Source organism: Trichosurus vulpecula, chromosome 2, assembly GCF_011100635.1.
Source record: "Trichosurus vulpecula isolate mTriVul1 chromosome 2, mTriVul1.pri, whole genome shotgun sequence".
In the NCBI taxonomy this organism is placed as follows: Eukaryota; Metazoa; Chordata; class Mammalia; order Diprotodontia; family Phalangeridae; genus Trichosurus; species Trichosurus vulpecula.
The window spans coordinates 31893673-31915512 of NC_050574.1; the positions used below are offsets into that span (position 1 = coordinate 31893673).

Genomic DNA, 21840 nt, shown 5'->3' on the forward strand with positions numbered 1-21840 from the left:
GCAATTGTAGCTGAATAAAAAGCTTATTTTCCAGAGTTCTTTATGTTCTTAAGAGTTTATCAAAGCTCGAGCTTTTGCTGTGCATTTCCTTAGGAGTCTTGCTTATCCAATCTATTCTACTGAACAACTTTTCTGGTTTTTTTTTTTTATCCAATACCAGATCATTGAGATAATTACTGCTCTATAATATAATTTGCGATCTAATAATGCCAGACTAGGGGCTTTGTTCTTCCCAGAAAATTACACGGATTGAGGCTGTTTTGCTCTATTTTTGTTTTTGTCTCATGATTTTATTTCAAGGGCGCTACAGTAATAGCAAAGCTTAAGGAAACTGGATTTGGAAGGGTGACCTTTTAATAGCTAAATCCTAGGAGCTAGGCATGTAGAAGTCAGGGCAGTTATCAACTGGTTCGTTGTGAGTGTCCTAAATGTATTTCTTGGAATGTTGAAATGCTTCAGAGTGTAAGCAGCTTTTGGGAACCCTTATGACAGAGGTTGTCTCATGACAGGAAAGACCCAAGTACAGCTCTAGAAAATGTTTGTGCTCTTAGTTCAGGCACCAAGCCCATCCCCAAAAGCTGCAGTTAATCCCTCCCCCCATCAGTATGTCCTGAGACCATCTCTCCACTTAAAAAACACTCAATATACCTTAAAGGAAAAAAAGTTTTATTAGAAAAAGAAAAGTGCATTGAAACCTTGAATGAGTGACTATTAATCCTAAAGATATATTTAAATCCCCCGAGTTATTTATAGCCCTGACTATAAGAGTTCCTATAGTGGGAGCTCCCACCCCGCAGAGCTCCCTTTCTCCCTTGGTCTGCTTCTCCAAGATAGCTGAAGACACCCTACTACCACCACCCTCCCTTTTATAATGCTTTAAGATTTACAAAGCACGCTCTTTACAACAACCCTAGGCTTTAGGCTTTTATATAAGTATATTTATTACCATTTTATAGATGAGGAAATTGACACTTCCTTTCAAACTCCCTCCTTCTCCCTCCTCTCCCCACCTCTCTTTCTCTGTCTCTCTGTCTCTCTGTCTCTCTCTCTGTCTCTCTCTGTCTCTCTCTCTCTCTCTCTGTCTCTCTGTCTCTCTGTCTCTCTCTGTCTCTCTCTCTCTGGCTCTGGCTCTGTCTCTGTCTCTCTCTGTCTCTCTCTCTCTCTCTCTGTCTCTCTCTCTCTCTCTCTCTCTCTCTCTCTGTCTCTCTCTCTCTCTCTTGTTCTCTCTCCCCTCCCCCCGCCCCAGGTCAGACACACTTTTCCATCTACAAAAAGAGAGGAAAATATCCCAACACTCATTACTATTTAGAACGATGGAATAGCTAATCCAAGTGGCAAACCAAAAAGTAAACATTGGCATTTTATCTCTTTTCAGGTCGAAAGCTGCCCTGCGCCTGAAATTTGAAGTATGTGAAAAATTGAAAAAACACATAGAACTCCTCCCAGAAACTGGTTACATTCAAGCCCAGTCTTCATATAGCGTTCAGCTCAAGTTCTTGCCCAAGTAAGCAGCATTAAGACAAAGGTCTTTCTTTTGACTAATATGCAGCGCCCTCTGTGGTGGTTTATCAGGTTGAGGCAGTCCCTGGTTCACCATGCCCTGGGATACCTTTACATCCCCTCTCTCCCTTGGTCACTTAGGAGTCAAAACCCAAGGCAGAAGCGGGCTTGGCCTGGGTTTAAAGGCTGGGACCCTTCCTGCAGGGACAGCAGGAGGTCCTCAAACCTTAGCAGTATCAATACTTCAGCTTTTGGCGGCTCCTGGGAGAATGGCCCAGGAGCTCAGTGTCTAGCAGGGGAAAGCAGAAATATTCCACTTTTGTCAATAGGCTGTGAGAATCAATATTTGCCATTATTGAATGAATGTTTCAAGGACCCTCTTTTCTGGCTTGGCTCCCCAAGCACGGTACAGGAGAGCAGATAGAGGTAGGTGGCCCAGCTCCTACATGAATGTCCTGAGCAGGTAGGGCACCATACCAGGCCCTGCTTTTGAAACAAAGCTGAGCTCAGAGGGCCACCTTTGAGCACGCTCTGCTTCCTGCCACTGGGCCATTTTCCAACTGCATTTCAGCAAGTCTTATCATCTTCATGAGTTCAAATCCAACCTCAGACACTTACTAGCTATGTGACCCTGGTCAAGTTGCTTCACCCTGTTGGCCTTAGTTTCCTCATCTGTAAAATGAGCTGGAGAAGGACATGGCAAACTACTCCAGTATCTTTGCCAAGAAAAACCCAAGTGGGGTCATGAAGAGTCGGACACAACTGAAATGACCGAACAATAACAACAAACGTGGATTCCAGTGGGAGAAAGCTTTGTAAGCCTGGAAAAGATCTGCAAATGTAAGCTGTCATTATTCTATCCTGGACCATCTTGTGCTCAGTTCAATCCAACAGTCCTTTGTTAAGCATCTCCTTATGGGCAGGGCATTATTCTAGGGAAACATGAAACAGTCCCTGTCTTCAAGGACTTTCAAATGAGTCCTTCAAGAAGCAGCACTCAGGGAGACACATCATTTAAAGAGCCATGCCGAGCTCCTCTGCCAACGCTGAGTCACCAATTCCCAACCTTCAGGTATTATTAAATATTGATTTTTAATGTAAGAAAAAATACTTGGCAGAGTGTACATGGTCACATGTCCTCAGAAGAGAAGTACCTCTTGATTTATCTTGTAGTGGGTTTTTTTTTCCATTTCTAAGTGCCCCTAAGTCTCTTGTGTATGTGATTTTTTTTATCTCTCCATTCCCCAAAGGGGCAAGGATGGTAGTTTCTGTTTCTTTGGCCTTGGCCTAGCCTCACCCCGTGGTCCCTCTGCATCCCACAGGTATCCACCAAATATTAATGAAGTGCTACATTGAATTTCTCCTGGAGAACCACCGTCTATCAGGTTGACCCACCCATAGATTATCAAAATAAGTAAGATCCTTTAGACCCAGAATTTTCTTTAGGGAAGGAAAAATAGCCCAGTTTTCCTTAGACTATCATGTCCTGATGAAAGACAGAGCAGCCCACTTTGTGTTTCTTGTCATTCAGAACTCTTGTGAGAAACAGGCAAGTGCCGTGCCCTGCAGACCCTGGGCTCACAGAATGGAAAACTAGAAGAAACTGGGAGATCACCTAGCCCAGGCTTCTAACTAACCATCCCCAGTCATCTGTGGGGAGGGAGGAGAGGGAGAGTTTTGCAGAAAAGAATCATCATTAGTTTTGTCTTTATTTCGCAAACATACTATCTGCTTATCTCTCTGTCTCTGTCTCTCTGTCTGTGTCTCCATCTCTCTCTGTCTCTCTGTCTCTGTCTCTCTCTCTCTGTCTCTCTTTCTGTCTCTCTGTCTCTGTCTCCATCTCTCTCTCTGTCTCCATCTCTCTCTGTCTCTCTCTCTCTCTGTCTTTCTGTCTGTCTGTCTCTTTCTCTATCTCTCTCATTACTATTAACTCCTCACACATGACTCTCTTCTCCCACCTCCATGCCGTTGCATCGGCCATCCTAAACACCTGGCACACTCCTTTCTTACCAATCTCCCTCCACAGAATCCCTCTCTTCCTATCATACGATGCAGCTCAAGCACCACATTTGGTAAGAAGCCTTTCCCAAGCCCCACTGCCCCCACTACTGGTGCCCTCTCTCCCAAACTAACTTATTTTGCCTGCTTTTATGTACTTGTATTTATTTGCTTTATAGTGGTGCTGAATATATTTATATATGAACTGGTGGTCTCCTTCATTGGAATGCAAGGCATTATTTCATTCTTTGTACTTGTTGCCTCAGTGCCTAGCACTTAATTTTTTGTTCAATCATTTGCAGCCGTGTCCAACTCTCTATGACCCTATTTGGGTTTTTCTTGGCAAAGATACTTGAGTGGTTTGTTATTTCCTTCTCCAGCTCATTTTACAGATGAGGAAACTGAGGCACACAGGGCTAAGTGACTTGCCTAAGGTCACACAACTAGTAAGTGTCTGAGGCTGGATTTGAACTCAGGTATTCCTGACTCCAGGCATGGTGCTCTATGCACTATGGCTACCCCTCCTAGCACTTAGAAAGTGGCAAATAAATGCTGTTTGGTTGGGTGGTTGGTTGAAATGTAAAGTGGATGTGATTACAATTTAGAAGCATTACTAAATTCTTAGGAGCTATTTTGTCAATCCACAAATACCACCCAATGCAATCCAACAAACATTATGTGCGCACCATGTGCCAATCACTGTGCCACATACATGTTTCATGGTTCATCATATCACATGTTACATAAAAGTGAAAAACATCCTCTTACATTTTGTTGTTGGGAGGAACACATCACGTAAAAAGAGAAGTCAATTGGAGGTAATAATGAAGAGGGAAAACATACAAAAACCCTCTGGTCAGGAGCGGTCCTTTAGGCTGAGCCTAGAGGAGGTAGTAAGGAGGAAGGAGGAGCTAGGCTGAGCTGGGACAGCTGGGGGAAGCCAGGTTTGGCTAACAAGAAGCATGGCCCAGTTGGGCTGCAAGTTAGAGCTCGTGAAGAGAGATACAAGTCTGGAAAGGGCTCCCCTCCCCCTTCAAAGCCTCTATCTGCCTCTGGCATCTCCTCGGGCTATCATCCTAGGTTTCTTCTTCCTTTTACAAGCCCAATTCCAGGAGAAAGTCCTCTATGCTCACCGCCTCCATTTCCTCACCTCCCACTCACTTCTCAATCCTTTGTAATATAGTTGTTGTTCAGTCCTGACTGATTCTTTGTGACCCCATTCGGGATCTTCTTGGCAAAGATACTGAAGTGGTTTGCCATTTCCTTCTCCAGCTCATTTTACAGATGAGGAAACTGAGGCAAACAGGGTGCAGTGACTTGCCCAGGGACACACAGCTAGGAAATGTCTGAGGCTGGATTTGAACTTAGGAAGACTGACTCCATACCAGGCACTCTAAGCTAGAATGGTCTACTGGCTGCTCTCTAAATTTACTTTCCTATCTTCTGTTTCTGTAACTTTCCCTAGGCCTATAAAGCTCTCCCTCCCCTCCTATACTTTGGAGAATCCCCATTTTCCTTCAAGACCCAGCTCAAGTGCCTTCTCCTATAGAAAGTCCTTGTCAATGCCCTCGGTTGTTAGCATTCTCTCCCTCCCCCAATTACCTTATACATACCTATCTATATCCCTGTTGCCTCCCAAGACAAGAAATCAGTTCCTTGGAGGCCTGGGAGGCATATCATTTCTGGCTCTGTAACTCCAGCACCTAGGACAGTACCTGGGACTTGGCCAGTTTCTATTAATTCATATTTGTTGAATTGAACAGAATGGTGGGGAATGAGACCTGCCTAGGCTATGCCCGGATCATGGAGCAAGCACTTAAATCCCAAACTCAGAATCCCTGGAAACAGAGGCCCTTATACCTGGGGCACTCAGAACCTTGGGATATCTGATGAATCTGCTCTGAGCCACAAAGTCTGAGACATGAATCCCCTTCAGCACTGAATCCCTGGTATAATGAATACTATATTAATTAACATTATAACTACTATCATACAGGGTCCCCCAATTTTTTAAAATCTTAAAAAGAGGTCCATATATTTGAAAAGACTGGGAAGCATTGATTGAGTCCAATCCTCTCATTTTACAAGAGAAAACAGGATTCCAAAATAGACTTCAGGGCCCACTGTATAGTCCAAGAAGAAAATTTGTTTTGGGCTTATCTCTTCTACCAAGCAAGTTAAGCAAGTTCTCTCTCTCTGTCTGTCTCTCTGTCTCTCTGTCTCTGTCTCTCTGTCTCTCTCTCTGTCTCTCTCTGTCTCTCTCTCTCTCTCTCTCTCTCTCTCTCTCTCTCTCTCTCTGTCTCTCTCTCTCTCTCTCTCCCTCGGTTTTGATAACTGATGCTTCATAATATAATTTGAGATCTGACCACGCCAAATTAAGGGACTTGGTTCAAGTCCAGGAAGATATCTCCATTTCCTACTGCCAAGAGGTTTAGTCATTTTCAGTCACGTCCGACTCTTGTGACCCCATTTGGGGTTTTCTTGGCAAAGCTACTGGAGTGGTTCGCCATTTCCTTCTCCAGCTCATTTTACAGATGAGGAAACTGAAGCCAACAGCGTAAGTGACTTTCCCAGGGTCACACAGCTAGTATCTAGGGCCAGACTGTAATTCGGGTCTTCCTGACTCCAGGCCTGGCACTCTGTCCACTGTTCCACCTAGCTACCCAATTGCCAAGAGGAGGGAGAGGTAATTTTTAGAGATTTGATGACTATTTCAGGGGCTCCCAACCTAGGGTTTGTGAACCCTAATGATGGGCCTTCCTACCTCAGTCTCTCCCTACTGCAATCCATCCTCCATTCAGCCAACAGTGATTTTCCTAAAGTACAGGTCCAACCATATCACCCCATACTCAACAAAATCCAGTGACTCCCTATCATTTCCAGAATCAAATACAAAATCTTCTGTTCAGAATTCAATCAAAGCCTTTCATTACCTCAGATGCACACCTTTCCAGTCTTCTTACAGCTTGCTTTCCATCCCCACCCCACACACATGCACACATATTCTTTGATCCAGTGATACTGGCCTTTGCTATTCCCCCAACAAGGCACTCCATTCATTACCTTGGGGCAGTTTCACTGGCTGAAATGCTCCCCCTCCTCATCACCACCTCCTGGTTTCCCTGGCTTCAAGCCCCAGCCAAAATCCCACCTTTTGCAAGAAGCCTTTCCAAGTTCCTCTTAATTCAGATGCCATCCCTTTGTTGAGTTTTCCTATTTATCCCACCTATATCTTGTTTGTATTTAATCATTTGCATGTTGTCTCCTCCATTAGATTGTGAGCTTCTTGAGGGCAAGGACCATCTTTTGCCTCTTTTTGTAATCCTCAGTGTTTAGCACCGTGCCTGGCACAAAGTAGTAACTTAAATCCTTATTGAATGACCATCTCCCATGGGGTATGAGAAGCTTGTCAAGAGGCACAGGAATATTTGGCCAGTCACTACAGTTAACTCTTCCACATCACGAGGGTTAGGGGGGTGTCGCCCTTGCAATCTGGAAAATTCATACAAAATGTTCTGGCCCTTCCTTCATACCAGAGAAGAAGTCTGAATTATTATGGTATTAAAAGATAAAATGCATTGATATCATACAATACTATGCCTATATTTGATGCATTTCTGAGTTTCTAAACCTTTTCTGTGTCTTCGGCTGGCCTTTACATGTCATCCGTGGCTTCCGCAAAGCTCCCCAAAAATTTCCACTTAATGTCTTATGCCTACCTTCAATATATCAAAATGATAATGAGAAAGGTCTTGATGTGGAGAAGATAACTGTCTATCACCCTATGAAATTAATCAATCTCTTTTGTATTTCTTACACACATACATCTTCATGGTAAATTCCAAAATGTGTTTCCTTTCTCAAATAGGGGCTATGGGAAGGTTCACTGGAAGTCAGAGGAACAGGTTGGGGACCCTTGAGTTCTTGGAAATTAGAGATCCCCCAAAGACAGAATTTCAGTGATAGAAAGTCCAGGACACCTAACTGGAGTCACTGCCCCATCCTGAATTCTACCTTGATGATTATTCTTGGGAATAATTTGCCCTGGAATAATGAACAGCAACTGTCCCTGTTTTCAAAAACATTCCATTCAAGGGGCTGAGGGAACCGAACAGTCTGAACACAGTCAGTTATAAAGGGCCTCCAGCTTCCACAGAAGTCAGGAAGTGGGAGTCAAGGCACTGTGGAAATTGGTGTGGGGAAGACTTCCTCCCATTGCTCTCAATTCTATGGGTTATAAATAGGGGCATGAGTATTTCAAGTGAATGTTGTGTTGAACAGGCTGGAAATGTGTAAATGGGATTGCTGGTAGCCTAGCCAAAAGCCTTTGAAAAATGGAACCCACTTAGAAGAAAGACTCTTGGATTTGCAGCCAGAGGACCCAGGGTTACACCCCAGTTCAGCCACTCACTATCCATGTCAGTCATCCGGCCAACAAGCATTCGTTAAGGGCCTACTATGTGCCAAGCACAGCCTAAAGAAAGGCCAGGAACCTTGAACAATTCACTTCCTCTTCTAGATTTTAAAATGAGGGTGTTAGCCCAAATGATCTCTGAGATCCCTGGTAGCACTCTATCTACAATTCTTTGAGATATCATTATGTTGTGCACAAAGGAGCAATTTGGTCTGCAGTGGGAAAGGATACGTTGATCTACCAATTTGGGTAGATCCTGCTTGATTGGGCTGTGTGTGTGTGTATGTGTGTGTGTGTGTGTGTGTGTGTGTGTGTGTAACTCAAAAGGACTGACAAAAAACACTTAAAAGGAAGAACTGATGACTCACTCTTTTTGCCCATTTACTCTCTAAATTCTACCCCAGGTGGGCACAGGAAGTTTAAACTTTTGTTATGAGGACTTATGTTTTAAAATAAGAAGAGAAAGCAGAGTTCCCTTGTGGTCATTCAATCCCGTTGATGGTCTTACTTTTCTTTTGGTTTCTCCAGTGCTTAACACAGTGTCTTGCATATACAATGAGCACTTAATAAATGCTTTTTCATTTATTTGCTCATTGACAAAATTGTTGCTGTTGTTGTTCAGTCATGTCTGACTCTTCGTGACTCTATTTGGAGTTTTCTTGGCATGTCCTTCTCCAGTTCATTTTACAGATGAGGAAATGGAGGCCATCAGGGTTAAGCGACTTGCCCAGGGTCTCACAGGTAGGAAGCATCTGAGGCCAGATTTGAACTCAGATCTTCCTGACTGAAGACCTGGTGCTCTATCTACTGTGCCACCCAGCTGCCCTTGACAAAGTTGACCAGGAGACATATTCAGCTCCATATCTGAGAGGAGAGAGCCAGTCATAAGTTTATTCATGGGTCTGAGATGGGGAGGGTTGGGAGTGGGGGCGGGGATTGGTGAACGGCAGCCGGAAGCCTCTGTGATGAGGGCTGATATTTCTGGCCACTACAGACTTGAAATCTAGAAAATCATCAGAAGTATTTAGGAGTGTCTGAGAACCAAACTTAGGCTCATAGAGGAACGGAATTTCTCATTTGAGGATTATAATTGTCCCCTTTTTTAAACCCCACAGCCTCATTTACTCTATTTCTCTGAGAATGCTGGAGTTACAAGTCTCTATTTGGTTACTCAGGTTCACTTGCCCCAGATGGTTAATTTAGAAAAATCAGTCACATTTCCTGCTAGCATTTGCTGCAGCCTGGCCTTTTGGTCAATAAATATTCTTTCCTGTGATCTTCTGGCTCCTTGTGAAGGGCAAAAGTGACTGGGTTTATTGATGGACCTTACATGAGTGTTTTGGAGAGCTAATCCAGATGAGTGGATGACAGCCTTTTGGGAAAATAATGCCCAGGAGATGGCCTCTTACACCTTGGTCAGGCCCCTTTGTAGCACTGAACAAACTCAAGCATTTAAATTGGAACATGAAGTTTTGCCAGCAAGGGAAGGTAACCTCTCCTTAAACCTCAGATTGTACTAACTGGGATGACAATTGTCTTTAAATTGATTCAAACAATCACTAAGCGTTTACTAAGTCTCTACAAGGTGGTACGATGGATAGAGTGCTAGGCCTGGAGTCAGGAAGACCTGAGTTTGAATCTGGCCTCAGACACTTACCAGCTGTGTGACCCTGGGCAAGTCACTTAACCTTGTTTACCTCCATTTCCTCATCTGTAAAATGAGCTGGAGAAGGAAATGGCAAACCGATCTAGTATATTTGCCAAGAAAACCCCAAGTGGGGTCATGAAGAGTCAGACACAACTGAAATGACTGAACAACAAAAAATGCGCCAAGCATTGTACTAGATGCTAAGGATAAAAACAAAACCAGTCCCTGGGAGTTTCCATTCTACTAGGGATACAACAGGCACAATGTATGAGCACATTGATGTGTGTATATATAGAGGGGGGAGAGAGATGGATAGATAGATTGAATCAATAGATAGGATGGATGGCTAGATACATACATACATACTGTAACAACAATGCTGCTTGCCACTACTGTGGCTGTGTAAGGCCAATAACACCAGCACACAGGAGGGCTACTAGCACAAGTTCTTTGATCTGCTTTTCTAAGGAAAGCAACTTCAAGGGGTTAACAATCTTACTTTAATTAAACATACATATATCATTCACTTAGTTCAGGGGGAAAAGTCAGTACCCCAAACTTCAGAGAAAACACAAGCAGAAATTACAAGTAGAAATTACATAAACAGAGAAAAATAACACAAATCAACAGACAGACTTCTAGACATCTGATCAAGATATTACATACATAGTTACCAGAGAAAGACGCACCAACATCTGGGTTTTTCAAAGAAGAGGCTTCTTAACAGTTTCCCAGAGTCTCCACACCAACACTCTTCCAAAGAGTGAGCCCCCAAAGTAAAACCTCTCCTCCCACAGTTCTGAGAGTTCTAGCTTAATGGCCACCTTCAGAGTATATATACCCTTTTTCAGGGCCTGAGGGCTTCACATCTCTCGTGACCTAATTAGCAAAAGGATGTGGGCCTTCCTACAAAGAAAGGCAAGACTCAATCAAAGGCACTCGATTGCCTTAGTGCAGAGAAGCACTCCAAAAGAAAAAAAACAGTAAAAAGTCCCATTTTGCTTGCCCTTACACATAGATGGATAGATAGATAGATGGAGAGAGAGAGAGAGAGAGAGAGAGAGAGAGAGAGAGATGGATAAATAGATTGAATTGATAGGATGGATGTATAGATAGATACGTATATACATATATGCATGGATAGATGGATGGATAGATGGATAGATAGGACGGATAGATGGATGGATGGATGGATAGATAGAATGGATGAATAGACAGATACACAGACAGACAGACAGATAGATGCTATGAAAGTAGTTGAAGGAGGAAGGGCACTAGCAGTTGGAGGAATCTGTGCCACGGGGACAAAACCCCAACTCCCTGGCTCAAATGAACAAATTATTGGTCACCATGTTGTTGTGGTCTTTTAAGTGTCTTTCGCCAACTCCTACACCCCCCTTGCCACCCTCTTTGGAGGCTTGTCAAATCAAAGCCCATTTCCCTAACTTGATATTGAGGCTGCCCATCCCAGCAAGGGCACTCTCTTGGCAAAAGGCTTGGAGAAGGGATTTAGTTTAAAACCTGTGAAAGTTTAGATTCCATCATAGGTAAGTCATGAGATGATTTTTCCTTTAACAAAGGGATTCTTGGTAGGATGCCTTTAAATAGAAAACTCAATTTAATTATGACATAATTAAAATTAAATTAATTATATAATTTCATTATTTTGTTGACAAGCAGCTGTTCAAGATTACATGTCCTTTCTGAAGTGATATACAGCTGTATTATTTTTCTTTACATGTTTAGCTTGCCATGACTCCCTGGAGAATTGGATGAAAGTATTTTAAGATTGTGTGTCTGCTGATATAAAGACTGTGTATGAATGGAGATGATCTTCCTCTGACTTTGTAAGCATGGATCCTTCCAACAGATGTCAGCTAATCTCATTTATAGTCAGTGAACTGGGGAGATCCCAGTTGGAGAAGAGATAGTGTGTGTGTTCTGGATAGGGCACTGGACTTGGAGGCAGGAAGGGCTGGGTTGGAATCCCACCTGAGCCACTGACCAGCTGTGTGACAGGTCACTTGACCTCTCTGTGTCTCAGTTCCTTCGTCTGCAAAATGAGACATTTAGACTAACAGATGATCTTTAACATCCCTTCCAGTTCTAAATCTCTGATCCTGTGAAAATTCCATGAGTGTTTGTGTTTGCCATCATTGAAAACCCTTATCTCTTCCATTTAAAAAAAATGATTGGGGCAGCTAGGTGGCACAGTGAGTAGAGCACCAGCCCTGAAGTCAGGAGGACCTGAGTTCAAAGTCGGTCTCAGACACTTGACACACTTACTAGCTGTATGACCTTGGGCAAGTCACTTAACCCCAATTGCCCAGCCTTCCCCCCTGCAAAAAAAAACTTTAAAAAGTGATCTCTTGCTCCTACCCTTCCCAATAACTCCAGTCGGATATCTCTCTCTTGCTTCTTGGCTAACCTCCTTGAGAAAGCTGTCTACAACCAGTGCCTTGGATGGCCTTCCCCTCACTCTCTTCTGACCCCTCTGTAGCTTGGCTTCTGACTAATCATCCAACTGAAATATCTCTCTCCAAAATTCCCAATTATCTCCTAATTGCCAAAGCCAGTGGGCTTTTTTTCAATCCTAATCCTTGACCTCTCTGCAGCCTTTAAAATGGTTGATCACCATCTCTTCCTGGACCACCTTCTCCTTTCCAGATTATCATAACACAGCTCTCCTGGTTTTCCTTCTACCTCTCTGACTAATCCTTCTCAGTCTCTTTTACTGTATCTTCATTCATGTCGCACCTACTAACCATGAGTGTCACCCAAGGCTCTGTCTTGGGTCCTCTTCCTCTGTACCAGGAGTCTTCGATTTTTGTGTGTCAGATTCCTTTGGAAGTCTGTTGAAGTCCTTGGATTCTCTTTTCAGAATATTTTATTTTTTAATTAATTTATTTATTTTTAGTTTTCAACATTCACTTTTGTGTTGTGAATGTTGTGAATGAAAATTTCCAAATTTTCCCCCTTCGTCCCCTCCCCACTCCCCAAGATGGCATGCAATCTGATGTGGGCTATATGTGTACAATCATGTTAAACTTATTTCCACATTAGTCATGTTGTGAAAAAAGAATCAGAACAAAAGAGAAAAACCATGAGATAGAAAAAAGAGAGAGAGAGAGAAAATAGTGTGCTTCACTCTGCATTCAGACTCCATAGTTCTTTCTCTGGATGTATATAGCATTTTCCATCATGAGTCTTTTGGAATTGTCTTAGATCATTGTATTGCTGAGAAGAGCTAAATCTATCAAAGTTGGTCATCACACACAGAATGATATTTTAAAATGCATGAAATAAAGCACATAAGATTACAAAGGAGACCAAAGGTTAATGAAATAAAGATATCATTTTCCCCACTCAAAACAAATGAGATAATATCTGTAAAGCACTTAGTGTAGTGCCTAGCATATAGCTGCCGCACTCTGAATGCTTCCCTCCGCTTCCCATCACAGACTTCCTTAATGGATCCACAGTCCCCTGGGGCATCCGTGGATGGACTCCAGTTTAAGAATTCTTGCTCTCTACTACCTCACTTAATTATCTCATTACTTGCCCTGTATTCAGTTATCATTTCTATGCACATGACTCCCAGATCTATCTATATATCCATCCCTAAGCTCTGACGTTCTATCACTAACTGCCTCTTGGACATCTTACGCGACATTGAATGTCCTATAAGCATCTCAACCTCAACATGTCGATAAAAGAACTCTATTTTCCCCCCAAACCTTCCCTCTTCCCAATTTTCTTATTACTGTTCAAAGCATGACCATGCTGCTACTCACAAAGGCTGTCATCCCCAACCCTTTAGTCTCAATCGCCCCTCTCCCAAGAGCCAATCTGTAGTCAAATCTTATCCTTTCTAGCCTCAAACAGCTCCCATGTGCATCCCCTTCACTCCACTCATTCAGCCACTACCCCAATGAGCCCCTCATCACCTGTTTCCTGGACCAATCCCAATCACCTTCTCCACTCCAATCTATCCTCCATTCAGCTGTCAAAGTGGTCTTCCTAAAGCCCAGGTCTGACCATGCGACCCCTCTGTCCATCGGTAAATTCCAGTGATTCCCTATTACCTCCAAGATGAAATATGAAAGCCTCTGTTTGCATTTCAAAGCCCTTCACAGCCCTTTCTAATCTTCTTACACTATGTGCTCTGTAATCCAACCACACTGGCCTCCTATATGACACTCCATCTCTAATCTCCTTGCTTCTGTCCCCCCCCCCATGCCTAGAATAGTCTCCTATCTTCCTTCTGCCTCCGGGATTCCCTGGATTCCTTCAAGATTCTGGTCAAATCCTTCCTTCTGCAGGAGGAATTCTCAGTCCCTCCTACCCCACCTCTCACCTCCCACCCCCATTCCTTTCCTCGGTTTACCCTGTGTATCTCTCAGATGTACCTAGTTATTCATGCTTCCTCCATTAGAACGCAAGCTCCCGGAGAGCAGACTGGTGTTTTTTCCTCTCCTTGTATCCCCAGCACTTGCCACAATGCCTGACGCATACTAAGAGCTTAATAGATGTTTACTGACTGATTAACTGATCCCTCAAATCACGTCCAAATGAACCTTAATTTAAGAAAGCCTCATGCCATATATTTAACAAAGGAAACATATCATAGGTACATTACATCCTAGTTGTTGCCAAAGGATTCTCCCCACTCCTTGTTTACTATATCATTCATTGGGGGCGGGCGGGAAATGGAAGGGAATAAGCATTTATTAAACACCTACTATATACCAGGCACTGTGCCAAGTGCTTTACAAAGGTCATCTCATTTTGATGCTCACAACAACCCTGCAAGATAGGTACTGTTACTACCCCATTTTACAGTTGAGGAAACTGAGGCAAGGAGAGATTAAATAACTGCCCAGGGTCACAAAGTTAAGCAGTATCTGAAGTCAAATTTGAGCTCAGTCTTCCTGACTCAGGGTCCAGTGATCTATCTAATACGCCATTTAGCTTAATTATGATTTGAATTAGAAATATTCAATTCAAACAGAACTTTGCAGATGCCTGATACCAATAGCTACCAGGAGGCTAGTAGCCTCCTCGAACCATAGTCTTATCTGATGAAAATTGGATCTATGATGATCTCAAAATCCACATAGTGAATATATTTTCCAGACTATTTAGCCGCATCATAGCCTGGGGAGGCAGGGGCGGGGGGCGGGAGGAGAGCTCTAAGTAGAATTTTTTTTCATGATGTAACCCCTATAACATGTTTCTAATGACCACTAGCCCTATACCTATATTACTAAGACATTGATAACTATAAAGAAAAGATTCATTAAAGTGCTTTTCCCCCTCTTTCAGACTCTCCCTCGCAGAAGATGCAGGAGAATATTTTGACAAAGAGACAAGAGTCCTACAGGCCCCTATGACAATAAGAGTGGCTGATCAGGTCAGTGGTACGATCAACTGATGATGTCTGTTAAATTACAAGTCAAAATTCTCAGACATTGGTGATTCTGGGATGCTCTTTGATCAGGGATGTTAAGAGTAGCCTTTCTCCCATTTATTATTTTAGTGAATGAGGTGGGTGAATGTGGGGTGCTCATAGAGGATTAGCACCTCTAGTGCTGAGCCCTTTTCAGGGCCGCTCATCCACCTTTGATGTCCACCTGGCACCCAACTCTCACCTGTAGTGAGAAGCTGTAATATCAGTAGTGGCCACACCCTGGTAAAAAAGAAAACCATCTCAGCAGATGGGATGAACCAGGTTGAGGGTAACCTTAGACCCACTGATGAGTTAGAGGGGTGTCTATCCCAAGCATGTGAAGACTTCCTCTGGTGGAATGGGCATACGAGAACGATTTGTTCCAACAGACACGTAGGCAGCTGAAGCAGGTGCCGTGGAGCTCTTAGAGCTTAGTTAGACATGGAAGACGCCAAGGTCATCCGCTGCATCCCAGACCATCACCAGTCATTTGATTTTTGTCCTGCTACGGGACTTCAATGACTCTGGAAGAGAGAGTGAGGCTCGGTCTCACTTAAACCCAATTCACAAATGAGTCAATACATCACCCTGTAACGTCATTGGTTCTCTTCAAAAATGAAGGGCAAGCAACATTTCAGTGAACACGGAAGTCTTCCATTGAAAAAAAATATGTGCTGGAAATGTGTAGAACTGTGATTTATTTCCAAGGGCATATAACCAAAGAAAAGAGGATCTGCATTTATTAAACACTTCTGTGGACATGTTTTCCAAACAAATCCTAAGATCGTGAAACAGCACGTCAGTGGAAAAAACATTGGCACTAGGTGTCAGGAGACCCTGAGTTCCGCTTTGGGCTTGGAGTGTGACCAAGTTCTTGTGACTCTCTTGGCCTCGGTCTCCTCACCTGTAAATGCAGCTAGTGGCCCAGCGGATAGAGCACTGGGCCTGGAGTCAGGAAGCCCTGAGTTCAAATCTGGCTTCTGACAGATCACTTACCCTGTTGGCCTCAGTTTCCTCATCTGTAAAAAGAGCTGGAGAAGGAAATGGCAAATCCTCCAGTATTTTGGGGTCAAGGAGAGTCGGACACAACTGAAACAACTCAACAACAACACACAAACTCTCCCTAGTCTCAGATCCCTTTTAATTATTTCCTATGTGATCCCATTCCTGCCAAGCAAGGGTTGGGAAGGAAGAGGAAGAAGGGACCCCAGAGTTTACACTGAACCACAGAGCGTGCAGCCAGAGGTTATATCCTAGGGCTGGGCCAGTCCTTGCTTAGGTTTTTCTCCATCACTGTGACTCCCAGCCAGCTTCATCCCTTGGCCACCATGCCAGCTTCCTCGCCTGCAAAAGGGAGATTGACCTCCATCCCCTCTGAGCTCCCTCGCAGCCCAGACATTCTAGGATCCCCAATGTGAGAATACAGATCTGTCCTTGGGAATATGCATGGCCCCATTTTGGTGCCAGGAGGTGAGTGTAAGTAGCTAATAGCAGCATTTGAGAGGAAGGGGAAAGAGTAAGCATTTATTAAGCACCTAATGTATGCCAGGCACTGTGCTAAGCACATTTGATCCTCACAACAACTCTGGGAGGTCAGTGTTCTTATTACTCCTGTTCTGCATTTGAAGAAACTAAGGCAAACAGATTAAGTGAGTTACCCAAGGTTACATAGCTAGGATGTGTCTAAGGCTGGATTTGAACCCAGGTCTTCCTGACTTCAGGCCCAGTGCCACTGCGCCACCTAGCTGCCCCATAGGGATCCTTACATAAGGTTTTTGTAGCAGTTGCTGTTTGTTGTTGTTTTGTCAAGTGGATGGGCAAAGACACTGGAGTGGTTTGCCATTTCCTTCTCCAGCTCATTTTACAGATGAGAAAATGGAGACCAACAGGGTTAAATGAGTTGCCCAGGGTCACACAGCTAGGAAGTATCTGAGGCCAGATTTGAACTCAATTCTTCCTGACTCCAGACCTGGCACTCTCTCCACTGCGCCACCTAGCTGCCCTTATGTAAGATTTAATGACCCCCCCATTTCTATTTGACTTTGACACGACTGCTCACTGTTCCTTATCCATCACATTCAGTCTCCAATCTCCGTGCCTTTTTTTTGTTATTTTTTTTATTTAATCTATTTAATATATTTAGTTTTCAGCACTGATTTTCACAAGAGTTTGAATTACGAATTTTCTCCCCATTTCTACCCTCCCGCCCACTCCAAGATGGTGTATATTCTGGTTGCCCCGTTCCCCAGTCAGCCCTCCCTTCTCTCACCCTACTCCCCCTCCCATCCCCTTTCACTTCCTTTCTTGTAGGGCAAGACAAATTTCTATGCCCCATTGCCTGTGTATCTTATTTCCTAGTTGCATGCAAAAGAAATTTTTTTTGTTTTTGAACATCTGTTTCTGAAACTTTGAGTTCCAAATTCTCTCCCCTCTTCCCTCCCCTCCCACCCTCCCTAAGAAGGCAAGCAATTCAACATAGGCCACATGCATATCATCATGTAAAACCCTTCCACAATACTCATGTTGTGAAAGATTAACTGTGTTTTGCTCCTTCCTAACCTATCCCCTTTTATTGATTTTTTTTCGCTTGACCCTGTCCCTTTTTGAAAGGGTTTGTTTTCGATTACCTCCTCCCCCTGTCTGCCCTCCCTTCTATCATCCCCCCTTTTTTATCTTCTTCCTCCTTCTTTCCTGTGGGGTAAGATACCCAATTGAGTGTGTATGGTATTCCCTCCTCAGGTCAAATCCAATGAGAGCAAGATTCACTCCTTCCCCCTCACCTGCCCCCTCTTCCCTTCCTACAGAACTGCTTTTTCTTGCCACTTTTATATGAGATAATTTACCCCATTCTATCTCTCCCTCTCTCCCTCTCTCAATATATTCCTCTCTTATTCCTTAATTTGATGTTGTTTTTAGATATCATCGCTTCATATTCAACTCACCCCGTGCCCTCTGTCTATATATATGTATAAATACACCTACATATGTACATACACACACATATATAAATATACATACACATATATATGCATATTCCTTTCAGCTACTCTGATACTGAGGTCTCATGAATCATACACATCATCTTCCATGTAGGAATGTAAACAAAGCAATTCAACTTTAGTAAGTCCCTTATGATTTCTCTTCCTTTGTTTACCTTTTCATGCTTCTCTTGATTCTTGTGTTTGAAAGTCAAATTTTCTATTCAGCTCTGGTCTTTTCACTGAGAAAGCTTGAAAGTCCTCTATTTTATTGAAAATCCATATTTTGCCTTGGAGCATGATACTCAGTTTTGCTGGGTAGGTGATTCTTGGTTTTAATCCTAGCTCCACTGACCTCCGGAATATCATATTCCAAGCCCTTTGATCCCTCAATGTGGAAGCTGCTAGGTCCTGTGTTATCCTGATTGTTTTTCCACAATACTCAAATTGTTTCTTTCTGGCTGCTTGCAGTATTTTCTCCTTGATCTGGGAGCTCTGGAATTTGGCGACAATATTCCTAGGAGTTTTCTTTTTGGGATCTTTGTGAGGAGGCAATCTGTGGATTCTTTCAATTTCCATTTTGCCCTGTGGCTCTAGAATATCAGGGCAGTTCTCCTTGATAATTTCTTGAAAGATGATATCTAGGCTCTTCTTTTGATCATGGCTTTCAGGTAGTCCAATAATTTTTAAATTATCTCTCCTGGATCTATTTTCCAGGTCAGTGGTTTTTCCAATGAGATATTTCACATTGTCTTCCACTTTTTCATTCCTTTGGTTCTGTTTTAAAATATCTTGATTTCTCCTAAAGTCACTAGCTTCCACTTGCTCCAATCTAATTTTTAAGGTAGTATTTTCTTCAGTGGTCTTTTGGACCTCCTTTTCCATTTGGCTAATTCTGCCTTTCAAGGCATTCTTCTCCTCATTGGCTTTTTGGAGCTCTTTTGCCATTTGACTTAGTCTATTTTTTAAGGTGTTGTTTTCTTCAATATTTTTTCAGTATTTTTTGGGTCTCCTTTCATTGACTTGTTTTTCATGGTTTTCTCGAATCATTCTCATTTCTCTTCCCAATTTTTCCTCTACTTCTCTAACTTTCTTTTCCAAATCCTTTTTGAGCTCCTCCATGGCCTGAGACCAGTTCATGTTTTTCTTGGAGTCTTTTGATGTAGGCTCTTTGACTTTGTTGACTTCTTCTGGCTGTATGTTTTGGTCTTCTTTGTCACCAAAGAAAGATTCCACAGTCTGAGACTGAATCTGAGTCTGTTTTCGCTGCCTGGCCATGTTCCCAGCCAACTTACTTGACCCTTGAGTTTTTCAGCGGAGCATGACTGCTTGTAGAGTAAAGAGTACTTCGTTCCAAGCTTTAGGGGATGCACCATTGATTTCAGAGCTATTTCTATACAGCCAGCTCTGCCACACCAGCACTCCTCCTTCCCCAAGAACCACCAACCTGGACCTGACTCAGATCTTAAGCAGCCTCTGCACTCCAGCTCTGATTCCCACTTAATTCCTCCCACCAGGTGGGCCTGGGGCCAGAAGCAACTGCAGCTGTAGTTTTGTAGCTGCACCACCCCCACTGTCCCCAGGGCAGTGGCTGAACCGCAAACTCTTTTCACTCTGTCCCCCACAGCTTTTCCCACTAACCTTGTCTGTTGTCTTTGGTGTTTGTGGGTTGAGAAGTCTGGTAACTGCTGCAGGGTGCTAGGGCCTGTTCCACCTGGCTTCTGGTTTGGTTGGTCCTGCCACCACCCATGCTTGGGCTCCACTCCCCTCCACTCAGTGTGTGATTGACCTTACCCAGCAACCATCCAGGCTGTCCTGGGCTGGATCCCTGCTTCCCTCTGCTATTTTGTGGGTTCTGCAGTTCTAGAATTTCTTCAGAGCCATTTGTATAGGTTTTTGGAGGGACCTGGTGGGGTGCTCAAGCAAGTCCTTGCTTTCCGGCTGCCATCTTGGCTCCGCCCCACCCCCAATCTCAGTGCTTTTGAACAAATTATTCCCCAATCCTGGAACACATCCCTGCTCATGGCTACCTTGCAGAATCCCTCACTTCCTTCAAAGTTCAGCTCAAGTACCCCCTCCAACCAAAGCCTATCCTGATCCTCCCCCCAAAATTTATCTTGTTTATATCATATATTTTGTTTTTTCCATACATTGTCTCCCTATGGTAGAAAGTAAGCTCCTTGAGGGCAGGAATTATTTAACTGTATCCCCAGGACCTAGCACAGTGCCTGGGCCTATAGTGAGTACTTAATACATTTTCATTGAATTATTAATATCAAGAAAGGCATCAATTTTCTCTGCACCAAGCAAAACCAGCTAAGTCTCCCCACCTCAGAGTTCGAGGGGTATCCCTGAGAGGTTGAGGGGTCTCTTTTCTAAAACCCAGTCTCCTATTCTGAATATGTTTCCTCCATTACTAGCCAACAGCTAGCATCCTAGCTTCCTTTAACCAATTAATATCAATCAGCTTTTACAAAGAGCTATTTACTTCAAAGATATAGCAAGAACAGGAGTACAAACACTTCCCTGCCCCAAATCTCAGGGGAACAATATCCTCTATATCAGCCCAGTCTCTGGGGATAGTGAGCTCAGACTTAACACAGTTTCTACATAGCATGGGTCCCACCAAGTTCAAACCCAAAAGCAATATGGCACTCTTGCCAGATGAGTCTTCATCTCAGCTACTTCTGGGCTGAGTCCCAAAAGTTGTTCCTGGCTCTTTGGTGGATTGATATTGGGGTTAGCCACAAAATCCAGCATGCAGTTGACCTCCAACCCCCAGGACCCCACATGGATCCCTCCCCTGACCTTTAAAAACTTGCAGGGTTGTAGCTTCCAGTTTAATCTCCTCCTAAAGAAGAAACACAGAGGCAAAGAAATGAGGTATGTGTTCATTGGGCCATAAGTTGTCCTCAGAGGTTGAGGATCATGGACACTGCCAGACAGACAGAAGTGACACAAAGAGAAGAACCAAACCAAGAGGGGACTAGGTGCATTTGGAGTACAACCTTGGTTCTGGCTATACAGGTACAGCCAATCAAAAACACTACTATTTGTCATGTGGTTGGCAAGCAAAAACTATCAACACATGCTCCATATCTCTCGAAGACACTTCCATTTCACATCATCAGGACTCTCCTGTAAGGACACTTAACCAGCCTCTCCCACATGGGAAGTTGTATCAGCGACACTCTGCATATGTTTGTGAAGACTGGGCTCAGTGGCCATAAACCAAGGACAAGTGTGCTCACCGTGATCATGGAGCACATTCAGAATGGGGTTCAAGTTCAAGGGGGAGTCATTATAGAGGGTTAGGTCTTCCAGATATACCTGTTTGTAGATATATATATATAACCTGGGAATTAGTAATCACTCCAAGTAACTACACACACACACACACACACACACACACACACACACACACACACACACCCCTACCTAGTCATAAAGTATACCTATTGTCCAAACGATGGTAGGTAGTTAAATGGGCAATGTGGAAGAACTCAACTGTTTATCCAACCCTCTCTGCAAACTTGACTTTTTACTTCCCTGAGTCTACCATCCATCTCCCCTCCCATGGCTGCCTGCCGCTAGATTCTGTACCACCTCCTCACTTCTCTCCAATTCCTTGGACTGGCCAAATCTTGCATCGTCCAGTCTCCAGATTGTGTGATGTTTCCCATGAGATGCTACCCTTCACTTCCCTTCATTTCATTTAGTCTCTGGAGGTTGCATCTGTCTCCAGGGTGCTACAAATGTAAAAGAAGATAGGCTAGTCACTTAGTGATGGCCAGGGATGAGCAGAGGGCAGCCTGAGTGGCCCTTCAGCATTCCTTTGAGGAAGGCCTAGTTG

The 21840-nt window shown here is 43.5% G+C and overlaps 1 protein-coding gene across 1 annotated transcript in view; it reads left to right on the plus strand.

Annotated features, from left to right (window-relative positions):
* Positions 1–21840, plus strand: part of CFAP74 (cilia and flagella associated protein 74) — a 116913-nt gene that overhangs the window by 68651 nt on the left and 26422 nt on the right. Inside the window, exons 21-22 of the mRNA XM_036746930.1 lie at positions 1376–1504; positions 14886–14973. Coding sequence (XP_036602825.1) covers positions 1376–1504; positions 14886–14973 — 217 coding nt within the window. The remainder of the gene's footprint in view (positions 1–1375; positions 1505–14885; positions 14974–21840) is intronic.